This window comes from Maniola hyperantus, chromosome 14 (assembly GCF_902806685.2).
Source record: "Maniola hyperantus chromosome 14, iAphHyp1.2, whole genome shotgun sequence".
NCBI classification, from domain to species: domain Eukaryota; kingdom Metazoa; phylum Arthropoda; class Insecta; order Lepidoptera; family Nymphalidae; genus Maniola; species Maniola hyperantus.
The window spans coordinates 3,500,616-3,521,062 of record NC_048549.1 but is presented as its reverse complement, the minus strand read 5'-3'; the positions used below and the strand labels follow the sequence as shown (position 1 = coordinate 3,521,062).

General features: G+C 36.3%; 1 protein-coding gene across 1 annotated transcript in view; it reads right to left on the bottom strand.

Moving 5' to 3' along the window:
* LOC117988253 (85/88 kDa calcium-independent phospholipase A2-like) overlaps nt 1-20,447 on the bottom strand; it is a 24,573-nt gene extending 4,126 nt beyond the window's left edge. Inside the window, exons 1-17 of the mRNA XM_069503013.1 lie at nt 19,758-20,447; nt 18,610-18,840; nt 15,750-15,980; nt 15,168-15,378; nt 11,857-12,061; nt 11,206-11,296; nt 10,258-10,425; nt 8,986-9,117; nt 7,382-7,565; nt 5,899-6,340; nt 5,251-5,424; nt 4,536-4,804; nt 4,129-4,272; nt 3,382-3,514; nt 2,733-2,878; nt 1,866-1,981; nt 474-690 (exon numbers count right to left, since the gene is read on the bottom strand). Coding sequence (XP_069359114.1) covers nt 474-690; nt 1,866-1,981; nt 2,733-2,878; nt 3,382-3,514; nt 4,129-4,272; nt 4,536-4,804; nt 5,251-5,424; nt 5,899-6,340; nt 7,382-7,565; nt 8,986-9,117; nt 10,258-10,425; nt 11,206-11,296; nt 11,857-12,061; nt 15,168-15,378; nt 15,750-15,980; nt 18,610-18,840; nt 19,758-20,327 — 3,664 coding nt within the window. The 5' untranslated portion in view covers nt 20,328-20,447. The remainder of the gene's footprint in view (nt 1-473; nt 691-1,865; nt 1,982-2,732; nt 2,879-3,381; nt 3,515-4,128; nt 4,273-4,535; nt 4,805-5,250; nt 5,425-5,898; nt 6,341-7,381; nt 7,566-8,985; nt 9,118-10,257; nt 10,426-11,205; nt 11,297-11,856; nt 12,062-15,167; nt 15,379-15,749; nt 15,981-18,609; nt 18,841-19,757) is intronic.

Here is a 20,447-nt window from a genome sequence, read left to right as displayed (position 1 = left end):
TGTATAAAAAAGTTCATTTGAATAAAAACAATCTATTCTATTCTACTGACTCTAACCATAATTGGGTATTTGACTCCAATTTTTTTATTACTTTATTATAAACTAGGATAATGACGTAAACTGAAAAAAACTAACTAAATCGATCAAATAACAAAAAAGTTATAAGCATTTAAATATTTCTGATTAGACAGAGATACCGATATAGCATTTTAACGTCACACCTTACTAATGCCTGTGCTAATGCAATAGTAGCTTCGTGCGGTTTCATACAAATTTTCGTTTTGCGAGAAAGGGATAGAAGACCCTCCCACTCCAAAATTAAAATGCTTGTAACTTTGTAAATCTTTGTTGGATTTTTTTTTAAATATTTTTTTCAGCGTACGTCATTATTTTTATCCTAGTTTATAATAAAGTAATAATATTTATCAAATTCAAAAGTGAGAAAATACCCAATTATTTAGATATAATATCACCATTGTCGCGTAATATAGCAGCCAGCTCCGCAAGTCGATCGCGATTCGCACGCATATACGCGTGCGCTTCCCATAGCATGGTGACTAATCTCTCATCGGATCGTTCGTCCATGGCCACGTCTCGAGACATCTGGGGTGCGAACCGGTAGTACGGGACGCCTAGAGCGCTGCACCAAGCGCGCGCTCGCTCTACTACTCGACCGTCGGATTGCGTCGCCTGGAACCAAACAAAAACGTGATAGACATTTCCCAGAGTACAGAAGGGTTAAAAATTTTTTTTGTCCGGCCGGCCAAGTGCGAGTCAGGCTCGCGCGACGAAAGTTCCAAGGTCTTATTTTTTCGACATTTTGCACGATAATTCAAAACCTATGATGCATAAAATTAAATAAAAATCTGTTTTAGAATGTACAGGTACATATGATACCCCATTTGGTATAGTAATCTTACTTTGAAAGTTGAAAATAGCAATATTTGTTCATGAACACATTTTAATTTTTTTCTTGTGATGTCATCAACCCTAAATTGACAGTTTTGAATTTTCAGATTTTTCCCAGAATGTCTGCTATAAGACCTACCTACCTGCCAATTTCATGATTCTAGGTCAACGGGAAGTACCCTGTAGGTTTCTTGACAGACCGACAGACAGACAGACAGACAGACAACAAAGTGATCCTATAAGGGTTCCGTTTTTCCTTTTGAGGTACGGAACCCTAAAAACCGGCCAAGTGTGAGTTAGACTCGCGCACCGAGGGTTCCGTACCACAGTAGAAGTAAAACGGTAAAAATCACTTTTGTTAACGAACCGCAAAACTTTGTTTGTAGAGGTTTATTATAAAACTATGATAGTTAGAGAGTTAATTTTATTTGTTCTGTAAAATATACACAAACTTCTATTGGCCATCATTATTTCAGATTTTTGGACTGGTAAATTTCGGCGTTAATGGAGGATACTGGATATTTTGCACGATAAATCAAAAACTATTGTCCAAAAATAAATAAAAATGAGTTTTAGAAGGTACAGATAAAGCTCTTTTATATGATATCACGCTTGATATTGATATAGTTATCTTACTATGAAAATTGAAAATACTAATTTAAAAGTTTCATGAACACATTTTAAATTTTTTTTATGGTGTAACCACAAATTCACGGTTTTCGGATTTTTTTCTTTACTTGTGCTATAAGACTACCTACCTGTCAAATTTCATGACTCTAGGTCAACGCGAAGTACCCTATAGGTTTCTTAACAGACACGACAGACATACAGACAACAAAGTCAACATCCTATAAGGGTTCCTTTCTTCCTTTGGTGGTACCGACTACCGAACCTTCAAAAGCACTTATAGAGTTTAGCAGACTGTCAGTACTCTCTCAAATAAAAAAAATCTTTACCTGGTCAACTAGTAAACTTCCTATAGCAGTCATTCCCATAGCGAGCCTCGCTGTATCCCACAAACTCTCCGGTTTGAACACATCTATGTCTTTTAACTTCTTCACTGGAATTAGTCCTGGAACAATATTGAACAGATCGATTAATTACCAGCGAACTACTTTGACACGACTTGACTATTCTATTCACTGGAAAACTAAACATCATCATCATCATCACGATGATCGCCAGCCAACTACAGAGCACGGGTCTGCTCTCAGAATAAATAAATAAATAAATAAATTTTATTGACTTTTAAGTTGCTGAGTGCTGACATAAATTATATTATAAGGAACACAAAAAAAATACTAATAATACAGATAAAAAACAAGTAATAACAATTAAGTAGACCTAGGTCTAGGTCTAGGTTTAGGACTAGGCCTACTGAGGACGTATGAATGGGCAACCCCTGCACTAGTAAACACTGTATTACAGTGGGTTGCCTTCTCCATTTTTAAAAACTTGAATAAATGTTATTACAATTTGGTGCGCTAAGGTCGGACATGTTATACCGGTGTCTATAGAATGAGAAGGGTTTAAATGTAATGAAACCAAATCAAATCATTAATTCAAAATAGCTAATAGATTAGACTTTTTGGTTGTCAGTTGTTATAAATGTAAGATATAGTGGTGATAATTTTTACGCGAACTTGAAACTAAAGCTACGATCTAAACATATAAATGGCATTGACTGACTGACAACCAACGTGTTTCAATCACAGGTATTTACTGGTATTTTGAGATTTTACATGTAGGTACGCTCTTTTTTTTAAAAAGAAAAGAAAAATAGCTCTAAGAAACAATAATAAAAAATACTCAATAGTGCATACCTGTTCCACAAGAAACTACGACTTTGAGGCACGTCTTCTTAGCCTTGTCATGTTGTCCAGTCGCTTCCAACGCTAACCGCAACTCTGCTAGCTCGGTAAGGGCGTCCAACGTCGGGTTGTTACCCATGAGACCACCGTCAAGATACCTGAAACGAACATTATTCTACCTTACAAAACGTGATAAAAGTTGAAAAATAGCTGTTTTTTACTTGTACAAATAGTTTAAGCATTTCCAAGTGTCATACGTATTTTACATACCCGCCCAAGCGCCGGGTTTCAAATACGAATGTACGAAATGCTTTCAAGGGCATGTACTTTGAAGGACACTCGCGTCGCTTTGGAGGGTAGCGTAAATTCGAGTTCACTCACTAGTAGAAACTTGTTAACAGCATACACATATCTAAGCCTGTCATATTGCGAGTAACCACCGAACGTGACACCCCTCTGATTAGACCTCTTAATCTGAACCAAACCCGAAGATCCATAGGATCAGTCTTCATAACTGCACTGCGTTTTGAATGTCTGTAGGTCGTAAAGAAACGTTCTAGGAAGCAAGGTCGTGATAGGACATGCCCAGGAAAGGAGATCCGAAATCAGAACCACTGGCTAAATACAGCCTAGATGACCCCTTCTCTCGAATCATAATTACCTGCCTGAAGCCCTGAAGTAGGACGGCGCGGCTCCAGTGGCCCTGGCCGCTTGCCACACTAACTGCTCCGCGGGTGGCAGTGGCGGTGGCAATGAGACCACCGAAGTGTGGTCTCCCGCCTCCGCGTGAGGACCTATCGGTTGAATCACATTTTCTTAATAAAGTCGAACAAAGGCGAAAACTTTTACTGGACATTTTTGTAATGCCTTAACACAATTCAGCAAAGTTTTAATCATGTTTGAAGAAGTTGGGAAGATGAGATCCATAGAATCGCAAGAATAAGATGAGCATATTCATTGGTAGGCCCTAGGCCCTAGGTCTAGGTAGTGAGTTACATAAAACGCGAAAAGACCGGCAAGGCTTCGGAAAAGCCGTTTGTGAGCGCAAAAGGCTTTTTAAAACCCTTCAAAATTCTTGACAGCGTTGTTGTGTATAATGCGTACAAAATGACTTGTCACGCGCCATTTTAAGTTTGTGTCAATTGTTATATCTAAAGTACGATTTTAGTCCTTATTTTAAAGGTGAACCGTACTTTTGACATCACAGTTGACCCATAGAGTTAAAAAAGCGTGTGAGAAGTCATTTTATACAGACTATATTATGTGTTATGACTTTATGAGCATTCAAAATGAGCGTATAAGGGATCGCCCGATTACATTGAGTTGGCAAGTTAATTAGGAACCTCAATAAAATATAGTCCAACAGATTAGTCTAGAATATCATAGAAACACAATATTTATAACTTACTACTAGTGCCATTATAATTGTTGAGTATCTCTTGTGCGGACTGGTAGTTCCGGAATATGTGCAAATCCACGGGCTTCCGATCCGCTAACACCGCCAGAATCATTAACTTCGGGTGGTCTATATCGGCCATTACTGTTTCAGTACCTGTTGGAAAGACGTTTATTGACTAAACATGTACAAAAAATGCTTATTGAAGGATTTATAAAATAATTCCTATCCACTCAAAATTCAGTCCATAAAATTCTGCTGAACTTATGGGGTTAAATTCAGTGTGCTGCCGAAGTTTTGCAGCGAAATGTTATTTTTTGTGTCTCAAATTTTTTTTCTAATTATCTAATGAAAAGGCACATTTATAATTTTTTTTAATTTAAATATTAAAAAGGAAATATTCAATGAGAAATACCCACCCAAACATTCCTTAAGTATAGTCTCTAAAGATTCCGAAGGATAAGGTCTCATCCCAACAAATGCAAACTCTTTCATCCTAAAGTACAGCCTTTGGCATTCCCTCAAACTCTTCCCACAAGCCAATGCCAAAGCAAGGATCCCTCCAGTGCTGGTGCCAGCGACCCAATCGAAGCAGTGCACAATAGGTTTGCCCACTACAGCCTCAAGGTTCAGCAATAGTTGGATTAAGACCAGCCCTCGTATGCCTCCACCGTCCAAACAGAGCAATCTGAAAGAGTTGACCTGTTTACATAAATTCAGGATTCCAATGAATCAGCGCTGTATGCTCTTGTGTATCAAGATAATGCTGAGCTGGAACCTTTTTTCGGGTTGTGCGAAACATGACACAGTTTATTCCGGCGCTTCTTCTGCTTGAGGCATATTGGCTTTAATGCTCAAGTGGAGGAAGCGCCCGGGGTAACCAACTCTTAGTTCTAAGATGTGATGTGTGGCACAATTTAAGAAATAAACGTTTTTCTTTCTTTTTTCAACGTGTGCTCTTCAAAAGATTTAAATATAGGAACCTTTATGAAATTGAGATTTTTATTTTTTTAATTTATAGCGCTTGGCCGCAATCAGACTTGCTGGTAAGTGATGATGCAGTCTAAGATGGAGCGCGCTGGCGATAGGTTGATGATGATCATTCCACCCATCGCCTGAGTCACAATTTCTTACCGGCCTTGTTTCTCGCTAGGCTCGAGTACGGACGCCTTAGCCATGGTAGCAGCGGTCAGCATATCGTTGATCTGTTCCCTGGTAGCGGCGCGCGCCACGGCCGGGGGAGGCACGCCGTTGTACTCCCCCCGCGCCGAGCAACCCGACCCGCAACCCGGGATGTCTGATGTACACCTGGAATGGCAAACAAACTTCTAGTTTGCCCTGAAGTTTTGAGGAATAGCGTCGCATCTTCTCTAATCCAAACTCAAATCGTTTGAAGTTTTGAAGACCTTTTAAAAAGATGTTCAGACTGACTGCAGATCTATCAACGCACTGCTTAAACCGCTGGAGTAAGAAACTTGGAGTAGGTTTTATGAAGTAGGCACTAGGCTTGTTGGAAAGTTCATAGGTTTCAAGCTCTCGGTTAAAAATAAAGAAATACGTGTTTCAATTTTTTTTGGAAATTTCATCTTTAAGAGGGTTAGTAATTGTGGGATGAAAGTTTATATCTTACATCCCATAAATATCAGTCTGTCATTTTTTAAAGTTACATCTATAAATATTGCAATATAGATTCTCGCCACAAGGCGCAGGCATCATCTAGATTTTTTAAATATTTTATCAAGATCTTGTAACTAGTTTCATTAATGTGTAATTTTGACTCACCTTTGTGCACCAACCGAATGTAGAATATACAAAATTTTATCGTAATTGCTATTCGACATATCCGTGGGCACAATATGTCTCGCTGTGAATCCTGCATTATTCCTCTTCTCCAAATCCGCACCAAACACAACCAAAGCTTGTACTATTGCTATATTGGTCTGTTTCACCGCCAAATGTAAGGGAGTGTTGCCCTCACTATCGCCTGTAGAATGTTCTGCCCCCCTTGATAGCAAAGCTATAGCACACTCCAATCTGCCCCTTAAAACCATTATATGAAGGGCTGTTCTCGCGTCAAAGTTTAAAGCGTTGATATCACAGTTCTTGTCGACTAGCGCCTCTATCACTTCCCGTGAAACGGCCCAGTGTAATGGAGTGCCTCCGCGTTTCATATCCTGTTGGAAAAGCTTTGGTTGGTTGTCTTGGAGGACATCGCCTACTATACCTATGAAGGAAGCAGACAAAAAGCTCGTGAGCACATTACAAGAATTGATATTTGAGGTTGACCATGGGGCGCCGCAAGGCCTCAAAAATGTGCTTTTCCTTTAGCGTTCCGGTACGATGCCGTGTAGAAACAAAAGGGGTATGGGTTTAATAAAAACTGCCATACCCGTTCCAGGTTAGTCCGCACCCATTTTAAATTGCATCATCATTTACAAAAGCTAACTTGTATCTAAATTAAAAAAAAATGAGATTTGTGAAACGCGCGCGCAACAGAATGTAAAGCTTAAAGCGTTATGACTCGAAATTAGATCTATTTATTGTCTACAAAACTAATAAAACGTTATATAAATATAGAATTACATATGAAATGATTACATACTGGTTAATTCGGGGAAAAGATCAGATAGAAAACACGCCGACTCCATAGTCACAATACACTTGAACACGATCACAGTCTAACTAAATCGAACAAGTTCACTGTTTTATAAATGGATTAGTCGACCATAATACACTTTCGATGCCGTACAAAGCAGGGCCGTAAATGCATCTAATCGCGAAATTATGCATTACGAACTATTGTTTATACATGATTCTAAAACAGATACTCCTAGGGACACCTTGAGATGGTGCCAAGGTGTATTGGCTCATAAATATTTACGTTTGGGAATCCCGCATGACTTTCGGGAATCACCACTGTGACGTCAAAATTCGCTATTTCTATGTTCTATAAATAAAATGTGTAAGCTAATGCTAAAACTCAAATCAATGCAAGATTTGTTATATCATAGTATTTGTATAATATAGTATGTATATTGTATAGAGACAATAATAAGTAGTAGTTTGGATAGTAAAAAAGTCTAAACACTGATCAAATATTTACTGAACATGGTCCTCTTCTCTGCAGCAGTCAAGTTGACGTCGTCGGCCCCCGTTAGTATTAACGAGCGGACGCAGTCAGGCGCGTCCGCTAGACAAGCCATGTGTTGAGGTGTGTAGCTATAGGTTGAGGGAGAGTATGATATGGCCTATCAACTATGCTTGCCTGGTATTGTGTAGGAGGTACTGAGCATGGTCCTCTTCTCTGCAGCAGTCAAGTTGACGTCGGCCCCCGCTAGTATCAACGCCCGGACGCAGTCAGGCGCGTCCGCTAGACAAGCCATGTGTAGAGGTGTGTAGCCTTGCTTGTTGTAAAGGTTCAGGGAGGCTGTGGTGTGGCTGGAAAGGACCTGTAGTGTGCCATAAAAATCTTTTTTAGGGTTCCGTAGCCGAATGGCAAAAAACGGAACCCTTATCATCATGTCTGTCTGTCTGTCTGTCCGTCCGTATGTCACAGCCACTTTTTTCCGAAACTATAAGAGCTATACTGTTGAAACTTGGTAAGTAGATGTATTCTGTGAACCGCATTAAGATTTTTACACAAAAATAGAAAAAAAAAACAATAAATTTTGGGATTCTCCATACTTAGAACTGAAACTTAATTTTTTTTCATCAAACCCATACATGTGGGGTATATATGGATAGGTCTTCAAAAATGATATTGAGGTTTCTAATATCATTTTTTTTCGCGTTTGCGCGAGAGACACTTCCAAAGTGGTAAAATGTGTCCCCCCCCCCCTGTAACTTCTAAAATAAAAGAGTGGTAAAACTAAAAAATATATTATATGATGTACATTACTATGCAAACTTCCACCGAAAATTGGTTCTAGTAAGTAGTTTTTGATTTATCGTGCAAAATGTCGATAAAATACGATTGTAGTACGGAACCCTCAGTGCGCGAGTCTTATTCGCACTTGCCCGGTTTTTTTAAATCAATTATTTTTTACAAAGCCTGCCTTCAATCTATCTGTATGTTATTTATCAAAAAAACTATACAATGTTTACCAAATAACAAAGTCTCTGAGTAACATATAAAATAGACAGATTAAATATTTTTTCTCTGCTATCACTCCTAAGAAGGGCCAATTTAGATAAAATAATTTCTCAACCTGATACAGCCAATAGGGGCAAATCAAATCTGGGATGACTCATATTCTAAATGGTTTCAGGGCCACAACTGTGTAGTTAGGTATAGACTTATTATCATTATAAAATTTTATAACATTAATTTTTATCAATACATCAACTAACAAATAGACATTGGACTGGACAGTTTAAATAATAGAACACATCATGTTCTTATCTCTAACAAGAATTCTGACACACATTTACAATATACACGTTAGGTTAAAGGTTAAAATAGATAAAGTTAAAAAACTAAATCCCAACTGTTCATATTGTCCATACTAATATTCATAGTGTGCTAGCTTTTCATGGTCCATCTGTTTAACCGATTTTGACGACATTTGATACAGAGATAGCTGGCATCCTGAGGACGGAAAATCTGAGTAAATCAAAATGCATGTGGACGAGGTCGCAGGCGGCATCTATTGTTTTATCTGTCATATCAGCCATGTTCGATTTGTCATGATGTCATATACAGACATGTCATAATATGACAAACAGAATGCTAGGACAAATTCAACACACCTGAAAATCTAATAAGTAGTTTACCAATCTAAGTTACGAAAACGGGTTACGAGAAGTAACGAAAAAACATATGTATATACAAACGAAATAATAATCCTCACACAGTTGCATAAAACTCACATTTATAATTTCCTTATTACTTGCTGCAGCGTAATGAAAGACTGTGTTCCCTTCATTGTCAACAAAGCCCAAATTACACTTCAGTGTAACTAGTGTATGCACCATGCGTACATTCCCTGATTTTACAGCCACCTACACAAAGATAATGTACTTAGATAAAATTGTTATAAATGCGAAAGTGTCTCTGAATGTCTGCTAGCTTTTCAGGGCCCACATTTTCCGATTTTGACTTTTGGTACAGAGGTAGCTTGCATCTTGGAGACGGAAAGCTTGATTTTATAGGATAAAAAGTATTTAGTCGATGAAAATGAAATCCACGGGACTTTTAAAAGCCCGCCCGATGTGATTTTGAAAACCTAAATTCGCGCGGACGTAGGCGCCAGCTTCATCTAGTTACAGTTACATTTTGTGTGTGAAATCTACCAATTTGCACTTAATCAGCATGGTAGACTATGGCCAAACCCTCATTCTAAGAGATAATGATGATATTAAAACACAATTACCATAAGTGGACTAGTTTTGCTTTAACGGTGAAGGAAACATCGTAAGGAAACCTACATGCCTGATAATCCATAATGTTCTTAAAGGAGTGTAAAATCTGCCAATATGCACTTAATCGGCATGCTATACTATGGCCAAACCTTCATCCCAAGAAACCTGTGCTCACCATTAACCCTTCGCCAGATCATTACAGCTGGTGATGGGTTGATGTTTTTAGGGTTCCGTACCTCAAAAGGAAAAACGGAACCCTTATAGGATCACTTTGTTGTCTGTCTGTCTGTCTATCTGTCTGTCTGTTGGTCTGTCAAGAAACCTACAGGGTACTTCCCATTGACCTAGAATCATGAAATTTGGCAGGTAGGTAGGTCTTATAGCAGACATTCGGGAAAAAATCTGAAAACCGTGAATTTGTGGTTACCTCACACAAAAAAAATTAAATTGTGGTCATGAACTAATCATTAGTATTTTCAATTTTCGAAGTAAGATAACTATATCAAGTTGGGTATGATATGAAAGGTCTTCACCTGTGCATTTCAAAACAAATTTTTATTTATTTTTACGCATCATAGTTTTTGAATTATCGTGCAAAATGTCGAAAAAATACGACTGTAGCACGGAACCCTCGTTGCGCGAGCCAGACTCGCACTTGACCGGTTTTTTCTTTTGAGCGTATCCAAAAAAAAAATATAACAAAAAATACCAAAATTAGGACCGTAGATCACTATCCGTCCGTCTATGATGATGATAATGATGATTTTAAAACACAATTACCATAAGTGGAGTAGTTCCCGTAGCAGGATCCACCTCATTAATTTGTTTCTGAACGTCGGGATCATTGAACAGCTCATGGTGGCCAAAGTATGCAACCAAATGTGCGACCGACCAGGACCGATGCTCCGTCAATGTATCACAGATTTTTTGGAGACCTGCTACTGTACACTACAAAGTTAATACAATAATTCAAATTAGTATTTTCCAGCAGAAAGATGTTACAAAAGCAGTGAGTTTGGACAAAAAAATATTAATCATATGAATATTAATATTTTTTATAATTGTTATAGTGTTTTACCTACACTTCAAGGTTAAATAATTTTAAATACATACAAAAATTGCTGACCGGCAGGATTTGAACCCGCGTCTCCTGGGATCGCGGCCGACGCTCTAACCACTGAGCTACGGTTCGCTTGCTGACAGTAACGGTGATGTGAATGTTTTACAGATCATCAAATGTGATGTGACAAATCTCATAACTTGTTTTGTTGAATTTACATTTGCACTGGAGGCAATTGGATAAATTCTTTGACAAATTTTAAGATATCTATGAAGGCAATGAACTATAAGAGAAGTTCCTCTTCAAAAAATTATATGACAATGATCAATAGAAAACAGAGTATTCAATTCGTTTTTAGGGTTCCCATACCCAAAGCATGTCAATTACTAGGCCCCAGCTGTCCGTCTGTCGGTCAGCAGGCTGTATTTTGAAAACTGTAATAGGTAGAGTTGAAATTTTAACAGAATGTGTATTTCTATTGCCCCCACTAATAGTATATATTTCAAAATGACTGCTATTAAAATTAAAAAAAAAAATTTAAAAGTTTTTTCTTATACAATGGTATGGAACCCTTCGTGTGCAAGTCCAACTCGCACTTGACTGATTTTGTATGTAAATGTTTCATCATTTCATTAGTGAAAACTCACAGTAATAGTAGAAAAACTTACTTCTTTCGTTATTTTGATATAAAGCGGTATTCTTTCTTTAAATATAATGAATTTCTCTTCACAAGCTTCCTGGTTCACAGATCGAAACAAACTGCAGAAAAAAATGATTTCAATAAAACACTTACAGAATGAGGGACATTTTGTCTTTAAAAAATAATATAAAGGTGCATACACCTTATGTGAGATGTAATAAACTTAGCATTTTATCAGCAAAAAATTCACATTATTAAACATTATTATAAAACATGTCAACATTGTTATAAAAGCATGGAATAGATTAAAAGACCATGTTTTCAACAAGTTTTGACACACTATCACTATCAGGCACGTTAGTACAAAAATAAATATGAAGTGAACCTTGCCGGTTCCAATCCAACCTCTAGTCTAGCTCAAGAGCCACACTGATTCCTCCAGCAGTCCAAATGGCCAAAACCTATCTATGTAGTATCATTTGACGGCTTGTTTTGTGTGACTTCCCTACTTTGTAAGTACAATGTCATTATCACCATCATCATCATGATCAACCCATCGCCGTCTCACTACTGAGCACTTAAACACAATGTAGGCACTTTCAGCTTGCTGTTGCAGACCGGTCTTGGCCACAGGCCATTTGCGGGCCACTGAACTTTAAATCATAAAAAATTGACATACCTGTACATAACATTTAAGCTTTCCGTATAAGGTTTGTGCAAAACAATTTCATAATATTTATCCTTTGAATTTTTGCCATCAATTTTTGGACCATAAAGTAACATTGAATCCTCCCTGTAATGTATTGGCCTGGAGATGTAATTGTCCGAACGAACCTCTAAAACCTTATTTGGAGGATCCTCAATGCTCAGGAAGCCACGAAAAACTGATGAAATATAAAATGATATTAGTGAGAAAATATTACTAAATAAAATAATATAGTGCAATAAAATATCATAATGTGACATAACTTACGTGAATTAAACATTTTCACTAATTATACTGGATAATAAAATAAATAATAGTAGATAGTTTAAAAGGCGAGGCACTAAAATATAATATTTATAATAATTTTATTTACTTTTATTTCTTAAAATCGAAATTAATTTATTTTTGACTTTTTTCCTTGGTGTTTTTGTTTGACTGACAACTGTGACAACTGACAAGGCGGATGATTAATGTTGCCAACTTCTTTCCGTTAAAACGCACTAAACAATGAATCTACAATATATCAATATTATTATTCTAGGTAGTACATACCCTGGATTGTATAGGTACTCCTAATACCTACTTATCGCTATCCCACTTCAACTAACAAAATAGAGCGAGATCAGAACCCAATGGTATCCAACCTCTCACTCAGCAGTCGAATTGAGATGGCGATAATTAGGTACCTCGTTACCTAGGTATTTCCTTTAACTAGGTACCTAATGGAAATAAACCTTCGCTTACTTATACTTACTTCCTTTTTTTGATTCCATTTGTCTGGACAGGTTCATTCAAGGCGAATGGACTTAAATAAAAGGATGACTTATCGACTTATCCGTCTAAATTTGTATGCTGTAGCCGCCTGTAGGAATTGTATAATAACTTGGCACCTAGGAATTGAATAACGTATTTTTGTATAATTCTGTTGGTGGTTCGATAAAATAAAATAAAAAATGACTGTATGAACTTGGGCGTGAAGCCAAAAGGTCAAAAAATTCTTTAAATGTGGTTTTTTGAATAGTTTTAAATATAAAATAATTAACTAGTTATTATCAACTTGGAGAAATTGGAAATAGTTAAGTAGGTACTAGTTATGCGAGCATACGATAGATGTAGGTAACTAGTTATAAAAGTATGATATCAGTGTGTCAGTATATTTTCTAAGCGGAAGGCATTCCTACGTATATTATCATAGAGAAATCAAATTACAAGCATTAAATTAAAATTTAAAAAATGCACTAAATCTATAACCGAAAGCCCGAAAGCGATAAGCTTGCAACATAGGTCTAGTTATTGTCATGGGAAATGTCAGAATTTGATATTGACAGAATATAAGGTTGCCAGAAAAGTAGTTTTCGCAAAAAAAAGGGGGAAAGGATCAAGAACTAGGTACCTATGTATTTGGATATTGACTAGACCATTATAATTTTCATCAAACTCGCATACCATCGAATACCAAAGTATCCTGCCATTATTTTTTCCATTGCATTGCATCGGTAACATCCACACACTATATATGACTTATTTTTATGATAGTGTTTTTACCTACACTTCAAGGAAATTACTAAATAATTTTAAATACATATCAAAAATTGCGTAACTGGCAGGAATCGAACCTGCATCTTCTGGGCTGCACCGCAGGCAGCAGACGGACGAATTTACAGTAGCCGGCAAGAAATATTGTAGGTACATCAACCTTTGAAAAAGAGGTTTCCGCTTCGTAGAGCGCTGTCTCTGTCACTCATACCTATGTGATTTTTTGTCGGTCTCAACGATAGAGACGACGCTCTACAAAACCGCTGTCTCTTTCTAAAGGTCGATAACTGATGCACAATATTTCCTGCGGGGTACTGTAAAGGGTAATCAAGCGAGCAATCAAAAGAAGTAGGTGCCTACTTTAAAAAGTAAATCAATAAAAAAACTTTGGACATCAAATTTATATTATATTTGGATTAAAATATAAAATACAGTAGTTACATATTTTTATATATTGGAATGTAAATAAATTGTAATAAACACTTCACAAGGATAACATATTAATTAAACTAGAAATAATCTTTGGTACAAATACTTGTTCACTTTTACAAAAAAGGTTTTTTTATGACTAGTTAATAATAGTTGTATTATTTTAAAACATGATAAGATAAAATTAAGATTATAATAAAAACAATAATCACATAGTGCAGAAGACAAACAGTTCAGTACAAACTTTATTGTCTTACAATAAACACTTGCAGCATCATATTAATATTAGGTACTAAATCAATGTTAATAAAACTTTGCATCTTAAGTTTGGCAAGTTAAGACTAAAGCACCTTCTAAAGGTGTGCAGATATTAGGAGCCCTTAGAGTTAGAACATGGAAATATGCTTAGAGCTGACTGTAACAAAAGCTGCTATCTGCTGCTAGTTTGAGCCATAAGCAAAGATTTCCCTCAATGTTTACTTTTAAGTTGGACTTTTTTTTTTGTTTAAAAATAGCGACCATATGACAGCCCTTTCACACGGCGTCCAGTTTTTTGCAGGAATCCCGTTTTCTGTAGGATCCCGTTTGATGGCGAATGTTTATATGCTAGCGAGCATGCGGGATGCTCGTGTGAACGCTAGCGTACAAACACATTCGCCATCAAACGGGATCCTGCAAAAAACTGGACGCCGTGTGAAAGGGCTGTTACAGTTTTTGTTTTTTTTAATTGGAAATAACAAAGGAAATCTGCTATACCCTATCTGCGAAATGAAGTTTATATCTCTCTAAAAAACAGAGAGAGCACCATACAAAATTATAGAGCGAATTAAGGGCATTATACAGATCAGGCCAGCATTTTGGCTGATTGTTGGTTGGCCATATTCACCTTTTACAAGTTAATATTCCAATAAATCACAATTTTCAGGAGATAATATTTTCATGTACTTATGCTTTTAAGTAGGTATAACGGACAATACAATGTACTTAATTAAGCGTATCAATTGTAAAACTGGCAACATGTCCTATCTTAGATTGTTGACGATCTCACATTTTCTACTTCTTATGAAGGCCTTATGACACCTTCCTAAATCCTATGTCCTAAATGGAATAGTTACCGTCAAACTAGCCAACTTTGCCATTCAATGATACTTTGCCCAAAAAACAATTTATAAGCAAATTCGCTTTGTAAAGTTGTCAAGTAGAGATAGTACCTGTAGCCAGTACACAGTTGATATATAAATTTTGCTAAGATTACTAGCTTTTACTTGTTTGTTTTTAGCCTATCTCTCCTTAATTACTTATAACTTAAGCAGTGTGACTTTTGTTAGTGTAGCCAAGCAAATTGTCTGGATTAGCCAGTGGGTCCAACTCGGCAAACAGTTTAAACCAAGCAGCTTTGTCTTCCTTTTTCGGTGCAGGTTTTGGTAGAGCTTGCTGTTGAGGTTGGTCTGCTGATTGGTTCGGAAGTCTGATGTTGTTAGCGTGAATTGGTGTCATCGATTCTTCTAACAAGTTGGTGGTATTCATATTCTGTAAAAAATAAGCATATTTACTATAGAATTTGAGGTTTATTTGATTAAAAAAAAACCCTATCGTTCTTTCTTTAATTTAACTAGATGATGTATTTCTGTTGCTGCTATAACAACAAATACTAAAAAGCTTAAATAAATATTTATACGACATGATTTTTTGCCGTTTTTATAAAACGGAACCCTTCGTGCGCGAGTCCGACTCGCACTTGGCCGGCACTTGGTTCACACCGTGAACTACAAAGCGAGCGAAACAAACTTAGTTTCGTTTCACTTCGCTCACAGTGTGGCCTGCGCTTTAGATTTGTCAGTTTAGAGATTGTGTACAGCAGAATTAGCCACAATGAAAAATTAGACTATGAATAGGATTACCTCCAATAATTGGGAAGGCATAAAGTTTCCAAAGTTTGGTGGCAAGTCTCCACAATCAAGACTTATTCCAGCCAAGTCTGAACTTATATTGTTTCCAGCTGGTGGTATTTCAGTTTTTGTATTTATAAGGTTGGTTGAAGTGCCCGGTTCTTTCTGATTATTTGAATTGGCCGGTTGCTTTTCGATGTTATCTTTAGATTCAGGTTTGGTTTGTTCATCTTTATATTCATCCTGGAAAAAATATTTTATTTTTATTTTATTTTTAAGACTATTATTTGACAATATTTTTCATGGCTCAAAACATCAATATATTCCAAGGCCAATCTGAATATTAGACTTATGTCAAATACTGTTAAAGTTTTATATCATGCTATAAACAATATTGTTAAAATAAAACATGGATTAATTTATATGTTATAAAATTAATAATTTTTAAATTTAGATGTTATAAAAAAGACTATACATCATCATACTTAAACAATATTATTTTGATTTTTTAAAGAAAAATCCTTCTAGTAATTTGACTCTACTTTTAAGGCCATATATTATAATACTTGGCCATAGCCATGTCATGGTGACACTTAGAAAGAGCTTCCGCAACTAAATGCTTTTTAGGCTTCTTAGCATGCAGCTGCAATTACACTTGTAAGTTTTACTCACGTAAGTAGCTTACCTCATAATCTAATTTATTGTCCGTTCATCGTAACTTGACGCGTGAGAATACATTGGCACCATTGCTTTGTTTGCTTATTCTTTGGAAATCAGGGCTTATTATTGTGTGAATTGCAACGGTGCCAACATATTCTCACGCGTCAAGTTACGATGAAAGAACTATACAACAAATTTAGTAAAGTAAATGACACTTATAAGTTATAAGAGTGTTTACATTAGTAGTAAAGTCAAAGTCAAAGTCAAAGTCAAATGATTTATTCAAAATAGGTAATAAATTACTCTTATTGATTGTCTGGTATAGTGTTAGATTTGTAAGATAATATAGTGGTGATAATTATAACGCAAACTTAAAACTAAAGCTACGAGGGTTCCAAACGCGCCCAGGTCTGAGAAGAGCCCACAACAAACTCAGCCGGGTATTCTTTTTATTATCACCACTTTACAAATTTATTGAAACTTATTAGAACTATCACAAAGTCGTTAAGCAACTCATTCCCAAGCTTGCTTATCATTTAAATAATCCTTTACATTGTAATAGGATTTTTCAATTAGTTTACGTTTTATGAAAACTTTGAACTTGTTGAGAGACATCTCCAATATGTCTTCTGGAAGCTTATTATAGAAACGTATGGAATTACGAGCAAATGAATTGCTAACTTTACTGAGCCTAGAGGCGGGAATTACAAGTTTATTTTTATTTCTAGTATTTATATTATGACAGTCACTTTTTTTTTAAATTTATTTATGTTTTTATGTACGTACAGTAAATTTTCAAAAATATATTGATTATGCACTGTCATAATTTTAACTTCCCTAAATTTAGTTCTCAGCGACTCTCGTGGCCCCATACTGTATATGGCTCGAACAGCCCTTTTCTGCAGCACAAAAATAGAATTAATATCAGCAGCATTACCCCATAATAATATACCATATGACATAATGCTGTGAAAGTAACTAAAATATACTAGTCTCGCAGTTTCTATGTCTGTCAACTGGCGAATCTTTTTACCGCATATGCGGCAGAACTAAGTCTGTTCGATAAGTTATTTATATGAGAGCCCCATTGAAGTTTTGCATCTAACGTTATTCCAAGAAAAATAGCGGTATCCACTAAATCTAATTCCTCATTATTAAGTTGCACAGTGGTTTTGACCTGCTTAACATTTGGTAAAGTGAATTTAATACACTTTGTCTTTTTCCCGTTGAGAAGCAGGTTATTAGCTTCGAACCACTGTACTAACTTGGTGAGAGAATTGTTTACTTCATCAAAAGTTGTTAAGTATCGATTGATTTTAAATAAAAGTGATGTATCATCAGCAAACAAGACTATCCCGTAATTGTCCTTAGCGAGGTAAGGAAGGTCATTGATGTAAATAAGGAACAGAAAAGGTCCTAAGATGGAACCTTGTGGCACCCCCATTTTTACAACGGATCCGGGAGATCGCTTTCCATTCACGTCTACCCTTTGTATTCTATCATTTAGGTAAGAACTCATCAATTCCAATGCTGCACCCCTAATTCCATAATGGTGCAATTTCGCGACCAATGTTTCATGATCAACGCAGTCGAAAGCCTTGGATAAATCACATAAAACGCCAAGCGCATCACGTGATTCCTCCCAGGCTTCAAATATATTTAGTATTAACTCAACACCAGCATCGGTTGTTGAGCGACCCCGTGTAAAACCAAACTGTTTGGTGTGAAATAAATCATTAATGTTGAAAAAATTAAGCAGTTGAGTTAAAATTATTTTTTCAAAGATTTTACTAAAAGTGGGTAGTACAGATATCGGTCTGAAGTTAGTGGGGTCACTAGTACTACCTGATTTAAATAATGGAATTATTTTACTATGTTTCATTAAGTCTGGAAACTCACCACAGTCAACACAATTATTGAATATTAATGCTAACTCGGGTGCAACAATATCAATTAATGATTTCACAACGTTAACGGAAATGCCCCACAGATCATTTGTTTTCTTATTATTAATTAATTTAAAAGCTTTGATAACGTCAGAGCAACTAACGTGACTGAATTCAAACATTTTATTACATTCAGGCACGTTATCCTCCAATAGTGAGAGAGCGGCGGCTGCTGAAGAGTTCAATGATTTTGTAGTAGAAACAGGAATATCTGTAAAGAAGGTAAAACTTACAAGTGTAATTGCAGCCTAAGATTAATTAACTACCTGAAAGAACAACATTTGATCTTTATCTGGCACAGAACCCTCTTCCTGATTGGGATCAACTTCTCCCAAGCTCTTCAATATGCAGAACTCGTACTGTGGTGTTTCATTCATGGTGTCTACAGTGGCTTCTAGTGTTTGAGCCACTTTTGTTGCAAAAGTCAAAAATGAATTTTGATAATTAGACAGCACATGGGAAAACATGTTGCACCTGGCTGCAGCTAACAAATCAATCTGTAAACAGTATTAACAATTATTAAAAAAAAAATATTGAAAAATTGACAAAGTCGTTCTTTTCATGTTCTGAAAAATATATAACAAATATTAAAATATTGTTTCATTTTCATCAAATTCATTAGCTAGATTTTTAAAGGGTGATTTGGGCTGTAGTCTTAAACCAGCTTTTATAAATAGGGATGTTGCCTATATCAAAATAAATTATTTCTTAGTGACTATTATTTAGAGCATTTTCCAAAATACATAAAATCCATCTGTTCTGTTAGTTTTAAGTTAAACAACTATTTTGAATTACTAATAATTATTATTGATGAATCTAAAGTATGTCAAATGTATAATATGTACATTTTAGTTAGTTTATGTTATGACACATTGACACTATTTTATACAAGTTTCCTAAGCACACATTTTGATGTAAGGCCCCTATCCCACTGGCGTTATGTGAGCGTTGGTGTTTCTCCAATGTCTGCACAGCGTTGTCGTTAGAGACTCTTAACGTTGACGTCACGTCAACGCGACGTTGTTGCTGCGCATTGACATTGCAGACATTGAAGAAACGCTAACGCTCTCATAACGCCAGTGGGATAGGGGCCTTAAACAGTTGCTGATTTGATTAGTTAGCAACATCTCTATTTTTGCTCTTTATGTAACACTGACCTAAGTCATGCCTTTAATATTTTTTTAATGCCTCAAAGATCATGTAATGGGCATGTTTCATGATTATTAATTATTTTCATAAACATGAGCTGCTAGTAATTGACCTAAATCTAAATCATAAGTAAAATTAGTAAAGACATATTATGTGGAAGGATCTGGGAGTATAAGAATCTTGGAAGGGATTATAGCACTGTACAATACTACTTGACTGAAGATTTTTTCAAATATTAACATTAGCGGTAATAGAATGACTATACCTTCTGTAGAACGTCCAAGGTAAGCTTATCAAAAGCCTTTTTACTTTCGCGGACCTGACGCTGCGCTTTCCGAAAACTGTCGAGACCGCGTCCGGTATCAGGATCCAGTTGGGCACTCGTTGATTTCATCCAGCTCAACGCCGCACGGTATTCAATACGAGCTTTTTCCATCGCCGATACGGTTGCCCGCATATCTTTAACAGCACGACATCTGAACGTTTCCACTTCGTGATAAAGCCTCAATAATGGCGGTCTGACTGATAAACGTTGCTGGCCAGAGTACGAAACCGCTTTGCCAGCCGAAACCATATGTTTTGCTGAAGCATCGGTACTCTTGCCTGCATCACGTAGAAATTTTCCCAACGAATTTTCTTCTTGAGCCAAAATACACAGTCTCTCCTGGTACTGATCTAGAACACGTTGTAATTGCAAACAACTGTCTGATATTGATCGAAATAACTCCAGTTTTGCATCTAATTCGGCGTCGGACGCGACGATACATTCATCTTCTTTGGTGCCCAACTTTTTCAACACAGTCTTTTTTGTTACCCAATATTGATGTTGCATCATATTTGCCAGACACTATTGTCGATAATAATGGAAAGAAATAACGTTTATTCAATCATAACTAGCTAAGCAACAACACTGAATAAAATCAAAATACTGAAAAATCCTTGAAAAAAATTACGT